This window comes from Cnephaeus nilssonii, assembly GCF_951640355.1.
Source record: "Cnephaeus nilssonii genome assembly, chromosome: 4".
Lineage (NCBI taxonomy): Eukaryota > Metazoa > Chordata > Mammalia > Chiroptera > Vespertilionidae > Cnephaeus > Cnephaeus nilssonii.
The window spans coordinates 100,224,046-100,240,970 of record NC_137075.1 but is presented as its reverse complement, the minus strand read 5'-3'; the positions used below and the strand labels follow the sequence as shown (position 1 = coordinate 100,240,970).

General features: G+C 40.8%; 1 protein-coding gene and 1 pseudogene across 5 annotated transcripts in view; one reads left to right on the top strand and one right to left on the bottom strand.

Annotated features, from left to right (window-relative positions):
* TC2N (tandem C2 domains, nuclear) overlaps positions 1 to 2,727 on the top strand; it is a 42,468-nt gene extending 39,741 nt beyond the window's left edge. For all 4 annotated transcript variants that reach the window (XM_079768106.1, XM_079768109.1, XM_079768108.1 and 1 more), the window contains one exon: positions 85 to 2,727. In XM_079768106.1, coding sequence (XP_079624232.1) covers positions 85 to 195 — 111 coding nt within the window. In that variant the 3' untranslated portion in view covers positions 196 to 2,727. The remainder of the gene's footprint in view (positions 1 to 84) is intronic.
* Positions 1 to 16,925, bottom strand: part of LOC307097890 (dCTP pyrophosphatase 1-like) — a 447,295-nt pseudogene that overhangs the window by 191,623 nt on the left and 238,747 nt on the right. The window lies entirely within an intron of this gene.

The window sequence follows — 16,925 nt, the reverse complement described above, 5'->3', positions numbered from 1 at the left end:
TTCCCATTGTCTTTCATCAATAAGAGTAATTGACTGAACTCATCGTTATTGTGTTAGGTAAATGGTTGTATTGTTCCTTTACAGATTTGGATAAGTGAAGACAGTAATAACATTGAAGCAGCAAACCAGTGGAAAGAGACAATTACAAATCCAGAAAAGGTTGTTATCCAGTGGCACAAATTAAACCCATCTTGAAGACTTTACACGTTACTTGGTGAAGAATTTGACATTGTTTTAGAAGACTTAAGATTTCAATTTGCTACCAATGAGAAGAGGCAAATCAATACATTTAAGTCTTTTATGGAGGTCATAATTACAGTATATAATGGATCTGTTAGAAAATTAAACTTGATAAAACATGGTATGAATTACATCAGGTATCCAAAGTAAAGGAAATGTTTAAAAACTGTGCCAAAGTAGACAATAAAATAAAAGGATTGTATTACTTGGGCAACTAAATAAATTATAAAACCAACGAGGATATCAGCCATGGGTAGTTACAGCCATATTATGTTTATAGGGTTGTTTTTTTCAATGTTTACCTAGATATTCAAAATCTACCATATCATTCTTGTTAGGACTATTAGACATTTAGAAGACTTTACTACTGACTGTTTCAGCGCTAACCATTACCGGTTATACTTTGACTTTATTGTTTACCTTTTGCTACATATTTTCGCCCAGAAAGCAAAAATGAATTGCTCTTCTTCAACTCCTGGGGAAAGTTTGTGCCCTGTGTTTATCATTTCTTATCCATAAGGTATCACATTGCCAGTTTGTCTCCAAGAAACGTCAGATATAGACAACTACATTTTGGTAAGAATAATGAAAACACCAGAGAGGTTAAAGATTAATTGGAAACCCAGTATGCACACATTTTGCTGTCTTTTTCTCTCTCTCAAATATTTTACTCCTTGTTTTATTAGGAATTTAAATAAGATTATACATATGGCCTGTCCTAATTAGCAGAATTAAATGAACTTAAATAGCAAATTCAGTATTTTATGATAATCACATACTTGTTTTTAGCTCTTTGAAATATAAATTACTTCTATAATTCACAAAATTAGAGTATTTTCCCATTTTTTTAAATAACCATACCTGCTAACACCATGTAACAAATATTTTCTATTGCAGTGTCTCTCAGGTACTCATTAGAACTCAGTGTGTGTGGATAATTTCAGTTTAGTTGGCCATGCACACTGGCCCAAAAGAACAGCTCTTTGGAAAAATAAATAAGGCCGTCCTTGATCTTGGAAAATTTTATTTTATTTTTGCTAATGAGTAGACCAAGTGCTCTGTGTTCATGGTCTTTCATTTTCTTTCTATCTTACTTTGTCCCACACATGCCAAGAGATAGATGGTGATATTTTGGGCCAGAAGTGTACTTTGCGATAGCTTAAGCATGCCCTCCTTATTCCAGTTCTTATGTTCTGTGTATCTTATTAAGATTTCCCCTAAGAAACACAACTCCCCTTATCCTAGGTATTACCTCGCCTCGAACTGTAAGATGTACATACTTTACATGCCCTTTGCTCCTCCTGCTTAGAGTTTGCACAGCAGCAGTGGTGGTGTCAGGTCTCTGTGCATGTTAAAATATTTATGTTTTAGATTTGTGAGAAGTGGCATGTTGATCAATACTCACATGGACTTTTAAGATAAATCACCTTGTGCGGTAGTCTTTTGAATCTTTGTGACAAATGGCAACTATTTGAAAAATTTTTAAATAATTTTTTAAAATCCTCACCTGAGGAACATTTTTTAAAAAATTGATTTTAGAGAGAGGTGAAGGGTGAGGGAGAGAGAGAGAAAAATACTGATCGGTTGCCTCCTGTACGTGCCCTGACCCGATTGAACCCACAACCCGGGTATGTGCCCTGACCAGGAGTAGAACCCACAACCCTTTGGTACACAGGATGATGCTCCAACCAACTGAGCCACACTGGTCGGGGCTAAAAAATATATTTTTTAAATAGACTTTATTTTGTAGAGCAGTTTTAGGGTCACACCAGAGTTGAGAGGAAAGTACAGAGATTTCCCTTGCAACTCCTGCTCCCACATATGCACAGCATCTTGCGCCAGAGTGGGACGTCTGTTAAAACCGATGCACCTGTACTGACACATCGTTATCACCCTACGTCCATGGTTTACATTAGGGTTCACTCCCGTATGTTCTGTGAGTTTTGACTTGCATAATGACATGTACTCATCACTGTAGTATCATGTAGAGTAGCTTCACTCCCCTAGAAGTCCTCTGCAAATGCAACGGTTTTAATAGCCACCAAAAAAGGAAGTTATTGTCTTTTAGCTAATGAATAACAGATCTTGTTGTTTTAAGAAATTTAGGATTTTATTTAAGCAGTTCTTTTGTGTTCTGTTATTGCTTTCACTTCCTAAATTTATCACATGTAGTTATGTATTTAACTCAATTTTTAATTATTTTATTTAATTTTCAGTATTTTTACAATATGTGTATATTGTATAAATTTGAGGGAAAACAATAATTTCTTGTATGTCTTAGAATCTGAGGTAAATAAAACAATAAAAAGAAAACCTTTTCATTTAAGAGTCCTTTCAGTTAGAGAAATATTGATATAACTAAGATCCCAGAGATTTTAATTAGTGTATACTTAAGACTTTTTCAGGCGAAAAGGTATTGAATAGAGGTATTCTGGTTGTGTCCTTGAAGCTTTATGTGGAAATATAAAAAGAAACACTTTTCTGTTAATAGCTACTCACGTTATGAGAAAAACATTAGAAGCTGGTAATAAACAGTGAGATATTGTGCAAAAATCACTTCTCTTTGTATTTACTTGTATTTCTTGACCTTTGCTCACTTATAATCAGGAGAAGGGAACCAGAGGAAGCCATGGACAGGTCCATGTTGCTAGCTGACAGCTTGCACAGCGCTATTTCCTAACAGTGTGTTTACTTGTAAGCTTGCAAATTAATACAACTAAATGCCTGTAGCCCATGTCAAAACATCACATCACCATCTGGCTTTCCTTTACTTTTGCATGATGTTTTTAGCATAATGCCTAGAGAAATTACCACTGAAGTGTATTAATTCCAGCTCTTATCAGACTGTTGAGAAGGGATCAGTGGGATTTTAAACATATGGTATGTACTTGTGGTCTGAAAATAACCTAAACTGAACTTTTGTGTGAATTCAGGTATGTGAATTTCTCTGATACTAATGTGCTGATATTGTATTTCCCAGCAGAAATTTCCATGGCTTAATCAAATAATTGCTTACTTACGAAGGATTTCAGAAATTTGCCGTCAATTTCAACTTTTCATATTATGGCAGTTCTGGATATTTCAAAGATATATGTTTCTTCTCTTCTCACTCTTCATTATCTCTGAGCAATCTCATCTGTCCCCATAGCTTCAAGTGCTATTAACTGGCTAAAGGCTGTAAATTGGTGTCTTTCCCAAATCCTGCTGATGAGCTCCATTCGGGTAATGTGGACATCATTTCTTGAACATGTCTCACACCAAACTTTTGATTTCCCACTCCCCCCACAAACCTGGCCTCACTGTTCCCCATCTAAGTAAAGGCAACCATCACCCACCTGGTTGGTCAGAGTCACTTTGGGACCCCTCTTTCTCTCATCTCCCATAACCCACTCAGTTACCCTATTAGAAATGTACATCCTAAGTAGAAGCCACAGTAACTTCCCTAGTCAGAGACAACATCATCTCCCACCTACAGTGCTGTACTCTCCCCATCACTGGTCTTCCTGCTTCCCTCTTATTTCCCTCTAATCCATCTCCATCAGCAGCCAGAGTGATAGTTTTAAAATGCAAGTATGGCCCAGCTGGCATGGCTTAGTGTTTGAGCATCACCTATGAACCAGGAGGTCACGGCTCAATTCCTGGTCAGGGTACATGCCTGAGTTGCAGGCTCAATCCCCAGTAGGGGGCATGCAGGAGGCAGCTAATCAGTGATTCCTATCATTGATGTTTCTACCTCTCCCTCTCCCTTCCTTTCTGAAGTAAAAAAAAATATATATATATCTATATACATAAAAGCCTAAATGACCCTTCAACCGGTAGCTATGACACACACTGACCACCAGGGGGCAGATGCTCCGACCAGTCGGTTAGCTTGCTGCTAGGGTCCAGCCTATTGGGACTGGGTGAGAAGGGCTGGACACACCCTGGAGCCCTTCCAGGGTCCCTCCCCGGCACTGATGGGGTCCATCAACCTGGCCTGCACCCTCTCGCAATCCGGGACCCCTCAGGGGATGTCAGAGAGCTGGTTTCAGCCTGATCCCCACAGGCCAAGCTGAGGGACCCCACTGGTGTACGAATCTGTGCACCAGGCCTCTAGTATGTGTGTGTGTGTGTGTGTGTGTGTGTGTGTGTGTGTGTGTGTGTGTATATATATATATATATAATGTAAATATGACGATTGTTTTGGCTGCAATTTGGTGTGAAATCCAAAATCCTTAATGCGGTCTACAAGGCCCCAGCGTGGCCTGAGCTCAGCTTTTCATTCCAGTCCCATCTTAAACTGTTCCCTCTGGTCTGTCTGCAGTTCTTTTTTGTTGTTGTTGTTAATCCTCATCTGAAGATATTTTCTCCATTGATTTTTAGAGAGACTGGATGTGAGGGGGAGAGACAGAAAGAAACATCGATGTGAAAGAGACACATCCATTGGTTGATCAGAATCAAACCCGCGACCCTTCAGTCCACAGGCTATTGCCCCAACACTGAGGCATATCAGCCAGACGTGTCTTCAGTTCTTGGAAGACAATACACCCCTAGCTTCCTCAGGATCTTATACATGTTTTGTCTGTGTGAAATAGTTTTCCTCTTCATTCTTCCTGTTCCTAAATTCTGGCCTTTTTTTAGATGCTAACTGAAATGTCTGTTCCTTAGAAAGTCTTTTTTTACATCTTAGCAGTGAAAAGTTCTATTTTCATTGTTTATTTTCCTTTACAACTTTTTATCATAATAGCAATTAAATCATTACATAACTTTTATCTAACATCTCTCCTATACTGCAATTCATGGAAGCTAGGCCATATTGTAGCATTCCTGAGGGTAGCACAGTATCTGGCACATAAGAGGTACATAGTAAATATTTTTTTTATTCATTCATTTAACTGATAGGCAATTAAATGAATGGGGTGTTAGGGATATAACAGTGAATAAACAAAGAAATGAATGAATACACTGAGTCATGTTTTATTGTTCAGTAAAGTTGTAAAGGCCATGTCTTGTTGAGAGAGACAATGTTGATTATACATCATTAGTACATTTACTTTTTAAAACTCATTGACGTATTTCTTAATTGTAGAAAAGAGAGATATGATAGCCTCACACTATGAGACATGGCCTAGGAAAAATAGACCTAGAAAAAATTTTTTTCTGAAATTCTGGGCAGTGTTGATAACCTAACTAGTGCTAAATGTTGTAGATTGCTAAGATATTCAATTGTATGTTAACAGCTTAATAGGTATCATAACCAAGCACAAAAATTGTATTAATTTATTTAAAATATTTGTGTTTTGCAGAGAGCCAGGTAAGTTTGATTCCCGTATAAAACTGGGAAGATACTTAAATTGTGTCCAGCTTTGAAAATTTCCTGTAAGATGTGAATAACCTTATATTTGAGTTACTTAGCAGCCTAACCAGGATTCCTAAGACTTCTGTAGAAAAGAAGATTGTTAGGTGGCAATGCTATCTGGAAGGACAGAATGAGAATTTTGGAGACCTTTTCTGATAGAAGTTAAGAAAGGGCTTCAGGGAAGAGGCTGTGAAAGAGGTAAGCCTAGCCCTGTGCACACCTCAGCATTGAAGACGTCCTTTAGACAAGTCTGGAGATAAGGGAGGTGAGGAGGGTTGCTGAGTAATGCTTTCTTACTCATAATGAAAAGGGACCCTGGGAAGAAGAACAGATTGGCAACCAGAAAGAAGAGAGGCCTGTGAGAGGAAGGAAAGCTTATGGAGAACAGTTAAGGAGGAAACGTAGCAAGGTAAGGGTGCGGTTGTACAGTGACTCTCAGTGCGTTGCCTATGAGCTTCCTGATACTGTACACTTTTTTTTTTACATAAGTCACCTTGTCATAATTGAGCTTCCCTTCAGAGGAATGTATACAAAATTCTTATATTATTCCCTCTCCTTTCCTCCATCCTTCCTCCTCTCCCTCTCTCTCTCCCTGCTCCCTGCTGTTTATCAAAATGCATGCTCAATTTTTGCTTTCTTCATAGAAAATCAGAAAAACTAGTTTGGTCTATTATAATAAAACTAGGGGCCCAGTGCATGAATTCGTGCACCTTGAAAGGAACTGTGGGCTGCGAGGCTGCGGTGGGCACAAGGGGGGCCCATCCTCCACACACCCCCAGCCCCTCCCGCCGCTCCCCCCCCCCCCCCCCCCATCTGCCAACAGCCTTGCTCCTGCCGCTGCTGCTCCCATGCACTGACAACGCCTGCCCCACTCGCACCCGCTGATGGCGTGGAGCGATTGGGGCCGGTACCATCAGTGGGTGCAAGCGTCAGCTACTGCCCCGATGGCCCCTCAGGAGTAGGGAGAGGTGGAGAAGCCCTCAGGGGCGATTGGGGCCGATAGCCACCACTCACACCCACTGAACGCACCAAGTGATCGGGACCAGTGCCAGGCGCCAGCAGTGGGTGTGAGTGGTGGCTGTCAGCCCCAATCACCCCTCAGGAGCAGGGGGAGGTGGAGAAGCCCTGAGGGGCAATCGGGGCTGGCAGCTGCCACTAGCACCCACTGACGGCGCAGAGCAATTGGGGCCGGCGCCAGGCACCGGCAGCTGGTGCAAGAGGCGGCTCCAGTGTCAGCAGCGGATGCAAGCGGGGCCAGCGCCGGCAGGCGGGACCACAACGCACGGGAGAAAATAATTTTCAGTAACCACCAGAGGCTCGCCCCAATAACAGCGACTGGTGCTCCGCCTTGGTCTGGTGCCCCCCGCTAACCTCCACCATCCCACTGCAGCCAATGCCCACCATGTTCTGTGCTCTGCCGCCTGCTGCTGATGCTCGCCATGTTCCGTGTGCGCCCCCTGGTGGTCAGCGCACGTCATAGCAACTGGTTGTTTGGTTTTTCCGCCATTTGGTCTATTTGCATACTAGGGTTTTATATATATAGATCTTTGATTCTGGAAAAGACCTGAAGAGTCCTCTAGTATAAATGCCCATCTACCCAGAACATAGGAATATTTATTCAATAGCTACTATGTGCCACTCATTTTAGGTACTGGGGAAACACCTAAGAAACAGAAACTCTGCCTTCATAGAGCTTATATAATAGTGAATATAACAGAACACACAGAACATTGTTGAATACAATTTGATGGATTTCATGCAATAGATGAGCAAATAGAAGATCAGAAAATCTGTTCCTGATCTTCTGTGTGACTGTTGTTTACTAATCATCATTTAATTTCCTTCTCTTTTAATTTACTTCAAAAATTCATATTGAAAATATCTTGATGAGTTATCTCAGTGTGTTTTTTCTTCCAAACAATACATTTAAAGTTATTATTTTCCTTGAGTTACTCTCAGCTAAAACAGTTTTAAGAACAACCCACTTGTAAGTCCATTTTTAGCTGGCTTTAAAAGATAGTAGAGATAAGATTGATTTTCTAAATGTGATTTATTTTTATTGACTTTAGACAAAAAAAGACAATGGGCATCCTTGTATTGCAGTGAGTTATTTTTAGAGTGTTTGGGAAAGCCAAAGAGACAATATGTCCAATTTTCTACATTTGCTTTATTCGTGTGTGTATTCATATTTATGTTCCTTTGTTTTGTCACATATGTTAAACCTTTTCTATCCTTTAAGGCTGGGAGAAACATAGAAGACAAAGGCACCAGAGACATTATCTTAAAATGTCAAAACTAGATTCTTTATTAACTAAGTAGTGTTTCTTCTCTGGGATCCTGAAAAAGTACTTGAGTCTTCCTAAAAACATTTCATTTATTTTTCCTTAAAAATATTTTTTTGAGGCATATGAGCAAGGTGAAAAGAAGGGTGGGCTAAAGATAGTGGGCTTTTTCAGGAAAATGGTGACATCAGGGGTCAAGAAAGTCACATTTCAGCGGTAGAATTTGGTTTGTGATGCGTGTGTGTGTGTGCGTGTGTGCCTGTGCACGCATGCACTGTGCCCATCCATGCACGCAACACACATGTCCTTTATCTTGTAGAGTTAGAAAAATAACATCTGTTTTCTTGAAAGTGAGGGGAATAAATGATTCCAACAGGGTTGGAAGAGTGATGGAAATATTATGACAGATCCGATCACAGTCAAGTTTGTTTCTTTTCCCAATCTAGAAAAAAACTAACCTTGAGAAATAACAAAGGGGGAACGTTTTCCCTTTTCGAGTCCAAAAGAAAGCAAGTTGCAGGAAAAATAACAAAAACAACAGGGAAATGTTTGGAATGGTGGCTCTGCTCTCTTGGCCTCGAGCCTGCGGCCCTCTAATGGGCAGGAGTTGCTCAATGTGTCTAATGCTCACTCCTCTCTGCTGTGTGGATGGTAAGTGCTCTGGGGGTTCCTCTTCCTGGATTTTGGAAGCTGAGTTTTAAAAAAACAACTTTTTTCCCTAACGATATTACCTAGGATATTACCAAGGTAATAGTTTTTGACTTTTTTCTTCCCCAATATACCTGAAGGTCATGTGAGTCACAGTGGTAATAATTTGTACCCAGGTTGTGAATCTTTGAAAAAAACAGCAACCCAAGGTGACTTTGTTATGCTCCTTATAGAATTAACGAGGTAGGTTAGCCCATAGTGAAATCCATATACATGCCTAGGCTATGTAGTTTTGTGGGGGAGAGGGGGTCAATTTTTTTATGGTAAAAAACACATAACATAAAATGTACTATCGTAACCATTTTTAAGTGTATAGTTCAGTGGTATTAAATATATTAATAAAGTTCTGCAGACACCACCTTCCCATCTCCATAACTTTTCCATCTTGAAAAACCCAAACTCTATACCCATTAAAAATAACCCCCTTGCTCCCTCTCCCCAGCCCCTGGCTACCACCATTCTACTTGCTGCGTCGGTGATTTGTACTCTAGGTCTCATGTTTAAGTGGAATCCTACAGTGTATGTCTTTTTGTGACTGGTTTACTTCACTTAGCATATGTCAAGGGTCACCCATGTTGTAGCATATGTCAGAATTTTCTTTCTTTTTAAGGCTGAATGATGTTCTATCATATATATACCACATTTTTTGCTTATCCATTCATCCAACAAGACTTTGCTTTCAATCCTTTTGTGTACATATGCAGAAGTGGAATTTCTGGATGCTATGGTAATTCCATTTTTAATGTTTTGAGGAACCACCATACTATTTTCCATAGTTGCCATTCCATTTTACGTTCCCACCAACAAGATGGGAACCACGAGGGTTCCCGTTTCTCCATATCCTCACCAACACTCGTTATTTTACTTATTTATTTTTTTATAATTGCTATCCTAATTGGGAGGTGGTATCTCCTTATGAATAGTGATGGTGACCATCTCTTCATGTGCTTATTGGCCATCGGTCTATCTTCTTTGGAGGAATGTCTACTTAAGTTCTTTGTGTTCTTTTTTGAATTTGGTTTTATTGTTGTTACTGAGTTTTGGGAATTCTCTCTGCGTTCAGGATAATCATCTACTAGTATCATCTGTATGATTTGCAAATATATTCTCATTCTGTGGCTGACTTTTTACTCTGTTGATACTGTCGTTTGATGCACAAGATGTTTTAAGTTTTATGAAGTCCAATTTGACTATTTTTACTTTTGTTGCATGTGCCTTTGTTCTTATATCCAGGAAGCATTGTCTACCCTTGGCCATGTAGTTTTATCTTCAGGCAGTTCACACATTAAAATGTCATTTGTCCTTTTGGGTCTCTGGAGTGTTCATTCCTTATAAATACACTGAGTGGCCAGATTATTATGATCTCTGAACGCATAATAATCTGGCCACTCAGTGTATATCCTATATAATAAAAGGCTAATATGCAAATTGTCCCCTTGACCAGGAGTTCGACCAGCAGGCAGGCCGGCCAACCGCCCATGTTCCCTCCCCCTGGCCAGGCTGGCCAGACCCCACCCATGCACGAATTCATGCACCGGGCCTCTAATATATATATCTATATATCTATATATCTATATATCTATATATCTATATATCTATATATCTATATATCTATATATCTATACTTATAGATATATAGATATATATACACTGAGTGGCCAGATTATTATGCGTTCAGAGATCATAATAATCTGGCCACTCAGTGTATTATTGCATTAATATTTTTCATGTCCTAGGAGTGAGAAAAGTAAACTAGGTATAATTTTTCCCCCCAACCATTGTTCCCCTGCTTGTCCTTGTTCACTGACCTCAGCCACACATGTGTGCAGGGATAAACAGAGACCAGTTTGGACCTGCCTCTGCTGTTGCTGTCAGTCTCTCTCTGTGGCCTGTCCTTGGCTGCATCAGGATGCCAGAGACAGGGTGCCTGAAGCTGAGTGTCTAGAACACCAGGAAGCACCATGAGGAAAATATCCTCCGTGCTTCCCACATCCTCCTAGGGGAACCTCCCTAGGGGAACCTCGCCCTGCCTTTTATTCCCATCAATCAGCCAAAATAGGCCACCGATATTAAGTGGCGGTTCCTAAAAAATATTCAGGTGACACAGGGCAGCCACTGAATTTGAAATAACAACCACCAGACTACAAACGTTGGCTCTGGGTATTTTTAGCTGGATGAGTTTAGACAAGTTATTTAATTCTGAGTCTCTGTTTTCCCAATAGTAAATTAGAGATGAAAATACCTCCTTGTCTACCTCAAATTTGTGGGGGAAATGAACAATTTTTAAAACTGCACAGATCATAATGTGCCACAAAGGAAATAGTCAAGGACTATTGCAAAGTCGGGCATTACTAGCAAGTGCCTACCACCATGCCAGGCAGTGGGATAACAGTATCTAAGGTTCTGTGCCTGTCTGAAATAAGCTCACCATCTAGTTGGGAGGAAATATGTGGTACAAATATGCTCTTTTAGATCTCCACTTTATGTATTGTTAACAGCAAGTAACACTTCACCCTACAAAGCTGGCTCTATTATTAGTCCCGTCTTACGAGGTGATGGCTTGCAGTGATCTTGAATAACTTCTTCTGGTCACAAAGCTCTGGGAAAATGGCAGGTCCAAAAAATGAAACCAGTTGGTCAGACGGTTGTGGGTTATTGTTAAGCTGATTAACAAAAAATGAAACCCATGAAGTCTAACTCCAGGGCCCAAACTTCACCTTGACACATCCTATCTCCTGTTATTGTTACTAAATAGTTAGTACAGACAATAATTAAGCGGACTTAGTTATGGAAGAGATCAATGTGGCAATTTTCTCAAAGACCCTATGTGGGTATCTTTCCCTCAGAACTCTACTCTTAGCTGTATGATAAGCCATAGTAATAGCCTAAGTATTAAAACCAAGCCTTCTTACCGTGTCCTCCCTCGGAAAGTTCTCAAAATCTGTGGGTCTATTGAAAATGTAGCGCTCCTGATGAATGTCTTTATGGAACACAGGACTGGAAGGTCCATCTCTGCCCACACTGGAGCCGGCTCCTCCAGCGGACACCATATTTACTAGGGTATGTTATCAGGACTCTTTCATTGTGCCCCACATACTTTGTTTTTAAAATAGGATGTTGGAAGGTGTTAATCTTTTGGTCTTTGGGCCACATTTGCAAAACATTGATTCACATCATTCCTTGGTAAAGCAGGTCCTTTCAGGACCTGGTGTGATTGTTGTTGCTTGCCATTAGACAGGAGATAAACTTGGTTGTTGCTTGAGAAGAAAGGTGGGGAGACCCAGACTGCTCGGGACAGCTGCGCCTGAATGAAGTCTGCGAGGGCAGCGTCTGGGCCCACGGTTTTGCAAGGCTTGAATTTTCATTCTGTCGGGACACTAATAAATTAGGGGAATTGGCTCAGCTAACAAAGCTTTCCAAAGTCTGATGTCCAAACCACAATGCTAGTTTCCTAATTTATAAAGGGAGGAGAGTCGCTTCCCAGGCAGAAATGGTTGTGTCTGCCTTTGCAGTTCATCTCTGTTTTGTGTCAAGGCACCTACGAAATTGAATTTTAGGAGCCAGATAATTGTTTGGAGCGTTAAATCAAAGCCAAGGGAAGTGGATTGTAGGCAGAGTTGGCCAGGCTTTGGTACAGACGGTTTAGCAACCTGCCCCAAGCAGGACGTGGCTGAAGATCCTTACTGTCCGGCGCCCTTATTTAGTGTCTTTCTCCCAGAGAGGACCGGACTCACTCAGTGTTTCTGCCTCTTCGACTTTCGCTTTTGCTGTTTCATTCTAATCATCTTCACCTATTTGCAGACTCCTTGTCTAGGCGTTATCACTTGGTCAAGGAAGTCTCAGCTTGCTAAGTTATGATCACATTTTAAGAAGCCTCCCAGACACCCCCAGGTCATCTGAAGGCAGTTTTAGGAGCTCCTTCACTCTTGGGTAATATATGGATGTATGTCTGTCAATATATAAATAAAGCCTCTAGGTTTGTAGCTTTTGTCCTACCAATAGCATTTGAAGTATTTGACACAGTTGATTACTCCCTCCTTTTAAAAAACACTTCATTTTTGAGAACCTTTTTGATTCATTTATTACTGCATTGGCTGGGATAGCTGTAAGCACTGGAGGCGACGGGGAAGAAAATATGGCTATCGTTAGAAGGGTGAGGAAACCAGACAGGGTTTATGATGTGCTTGGTTGGGAGGCTGCATAGCACAGGAGGGTAAGGGAAATTTATCAGCGCAGAATTCCTGGCCAGCTTGTCAAGGCACGTCTCAGGCCATCGTCATCCTCACGTGAACCTGTAACCTGAGAATATGTCGGTTTGGGATTTGGATGACTGGAGCTCAGAGTTTCCAAAACGTGATCTGTTTTCCAAAGATACAGGGGAATTGTTGTTGTCAAACACCCGCCTATTGCCCGGCCGGCATGGCTCAGTGGTTGAGCGTCGACCTATGAACCAGGAGGTCACGGTTCGATTCCCAGTCAGGACACATGCCCGGGTTGTGGGCTTGATCCCCCAGTGTGGAGTGTGCAGGAGGCAGCCTATCAATGATTCTCTCTCATCATTGATGTTTCTATCTCCCTCTCCCTTCCTCTCTGAAATCAATAAAAGTATATTTAAAAAACCCCACACAAAACACCTTCCTATCTTAGTGTACTCCTCAACTCTCTAGCAAGATCCCCAGTTTTATCACAGGACCATTTGAAAGCGTCAGAAGTATACTGTTGATACTGACTGGCATCTTAGTTTACTTCTCTGAAAGTGACAATGTTCTGTTTTTCTGCCTTAGGAAGAAAATAATGAGAAACAGCTTTTTCATTCCAAGTATGGTATACAGCTGTTTTGAAGGAAATACAGTCTTCTATTGGTACTAGAGGCCCAGTGCACGAAATTCGTGCATGGGGGGGTGGAGATGGGGGTGGGGGGGGCGGGGGGAGCAGGTCCCTCAGCCCGGCCTGCACCCTCTCCAATCTGGGACCCCTCGTGGGATGTCTGACTGCTGGTTTAGGCCCAACCCCTCTGCCTGCCTGCCTGATCGCCCCTAACTGTCTCTGCCTGCCTGCCTGATTGCCCCTAACCCCTCTGCCTGCTGGCCTGATCACCCCTAACCTCCCTCCCCTGCTGGCCTGATCACCCCTAACTGCCCTCCCCTGCCGGCCTGATCACCCCTAACTGCTTCCCTGCCAGCCTGATCTCCCCTAACCGCCTCTACCTTGGCTTTGTCTGGAAGGAGGACCGGATGACCAGAGATGTCAGGTAGACCTGGTCTAATTAGCATATTACCTTTTTTATAGTATAGATTTACTGGTATTCCCTATACTGCCACAATATTTTCTGCAGGTTTCAGAAGTAGAGTTTCTTCATGATGCGAACATTAATTAGTTCCTACTGTTATTAAATATTAAGAAAAGATAATCCTTCACTCAGTGCATTATTAACCAACATGACAAGGGTGATCATCATTAGTTTAGCATATTATAGCTGTGTTTATTAGAAAAGTTCTTAGAGATAAAGCTACTGAGGAATTTACATAACCTGAGGTTAACCTTTCTGCTTAGTGTCTTTAGGATATGGTCATAATTACAGAAACTATCAATGATTTTTTTGTTGGTGGGGGGAAAATGGTTACTATAGTATACCTATTTAAAAAAAAAACAGCAAGAAACTTATTTGCATTTATGGAAAAGGTATAGCTGTTAAGATTTCAAATAATTTCATCATGGCGATGGAGTAATAATAATGAGGAAACAAATATATATACCAAAGTCAAGGCATGGAGATAAAATAGGAGTAAAACATCACTTACCATCACCAAGCCAATTTGGTCATAAGTCTAATCATGCCCATTTGAAGAGGCTAATTAATGTCCATACCCAAAGAAGATTATAAGCACATGAGAAGTGGTTTATCTTATACAGGTAAACGACTTCACATTACTCCAGGTAAATGCAACTTTCAAGTCAACTGATGGATCCCAGGTATCTACTATATGTGGGATCCAGAGAAGCCTGTATTTCTGTGTTATTTTTCTGTTTTATAATTAAGTCTATGTACCAATCATTTAAACTTATCATTTTTCATGTATTTGGCCACTATTTAAATCCTGCCTCACATGCATGTCTATGAGAGAGTGGTGGGAAAAAGTGCTCAGCTGATTTTTGTGTCACAGAATGACCATAAATGGCTGGATATCTTCCAGTTTGATCTGACTCAAGTTAAATAGCAATAGTTAATATTAACTAAGAGAGATTAATTACATGCCAGAAGTCTCTTGAAAAAGCCTGTCCTAAAAAGAAAAAAAAGGGAAGTAATTTGATGATATGTAAATTGTATTCCTTGGGAATGCTCATTTCCCCTTTTCTCAGGACACAGAATGAGACACAGACTGTGATAAAATCTCAGTCCCTGGTATCTTTGCTTAGGCCTTGGGCTTTATCTGTGAGTGTCTCATACACATTCTTGCCCTTTGGGGCTGTGCTTATGTTGTTTTCCTTTTCCTAAAACTCTTTAGTTAGTGCCTTCCTTTCTCTCCCCCGTTTTACTGACCTGATTTCTATGTGAGAGCCTCAGTTAGAATCACTTTCTCCAGGAAGCACTTCTGTATTAGAGTTCTCTAGAGAACAGAACCAACAGGATATATATATTTAATTATATATTTAACTAGAGGCCCGATGCATGAAGATTCGTGCAAGAAAGGGCCTTCCTTCCCCTGACTGCTGGCACCACCTTTGCTCCGGCCGGAGCCACCTTTCCACCTTCCCACGCTGCCCAGAGGCCCAGAGCATCTGTGGCGGTACAGAATGCCTGCGTCATCACCATCTTTGTTAGGTTAATTTGCATACTCACTCCTGATTGGCTGGTGGGTGTCGCAAAGATACGGTCAATTTGCATCTTTCTCTTTTATTAGTGTAGATATGATTAATAACATATTTTATTACTATATTTACTAATTAATACATTAATATATAATTAAAAGATCTATTATAAATGTATAAATGATAAGAAATTGGCTCGCCCCATTATGGAACCTGGAATCCCAGCATCTGCAGTGTGGCTGGCTCTCTCTAGACCCATAAGAGCAGGTGGTGCATGTGGTGCAGGTGGTGCAGGTCTAGTCCAGAGGCCAGCAGGTGAAGGCCCAGGAGAGTCGGTGCAACAGATGAAGGCTGAATTCAGTCTGCTGGAGAATTCCCTTTTTCTCACGGAGGCTGGTCTTTGTTTTTCTCTACTCAGGCCTTTAACAAATCGGGTGAAGTCCACCTACATTATGAAGGGCAATCTGCTTGACCCAAAGTCCACCCGTTTAAATGTTACTCTCATCTGAAAACACCTTCCAAGGCGACATGTAAACTCACCATCGGTCCATCTCTCTTCTCACCCTAACCCCATTTCAGGTTTAGGATCCTGGATGCCTCCATTGATCTTGTCAGTGCAATGCCACTTTTGCTTTTGAAGAAACATTAGAAATAACTTATTTTATAAAATTAAGACATTTCTGGTTCGCAATTATACTGATTATATGTTTTGGATGTGATTTGACCAGTAGCACTGGCAATAAGATTATTCTTTCCTGTGGTCTAGCTGCTATACTTCTATTTTGTAAAAAAATTTTATTTTTAAGAGTATTACAAATGTCTCCCATTTTCTCCATTTTTGCCCCCCTCTACCCAACCCCCACCCCACCCCAGGCCATCGCCAAGCTATTGTCTATGTCCATGGATTATGTATAGATGCATATATGTTCTTTGGTTAATCTCTTCCTGTCCCCTACCTCCTCCCCCCACATTTAAAGCTGTTTTTCTCTTCCATGCATCCATACCTCTGGACTTACTTTGTTCATCAGTTTATTTTGTTCATTAGAATTCCACATATAAGTGTGATCCTGTGATATTTATCTTTCTCTGACTGGCTTATTTTGCTTACCATAGTAGTCTCCAGTTCCATCCATGCTGTCTCAAAGGGTAAGAGCTCCTTGTTTTTTACAGCCACAAAGTATTCCATTGTCTGTTATACTTATACTAATATCCAGGGTTTCATTCATTTAACCCTTTTCATCACTCTTTGAAATTGCAATTAGATCGCTACGTCTTTAACTCTGCATGAACTATTGTTAGGCCAATTTTCTTTGTCTTCTTCCAATCCTGTTTTTCAGCAATTGATAACATGTAACATAAGTGTAGATTTTCACATTATAATTCTTATCCTATATAATAAAAGCCTAACATGCTAAGTGTCTGATCATCCGGTCATCCATTCAACCAATCAAAGTGTAATATGCTAATGATATGCTAAGACCGCTCAACCGCTCACTATGATGTGAACTGACCACCAGGGGGCAGACAGTTGACTGGTTGACCAGTTG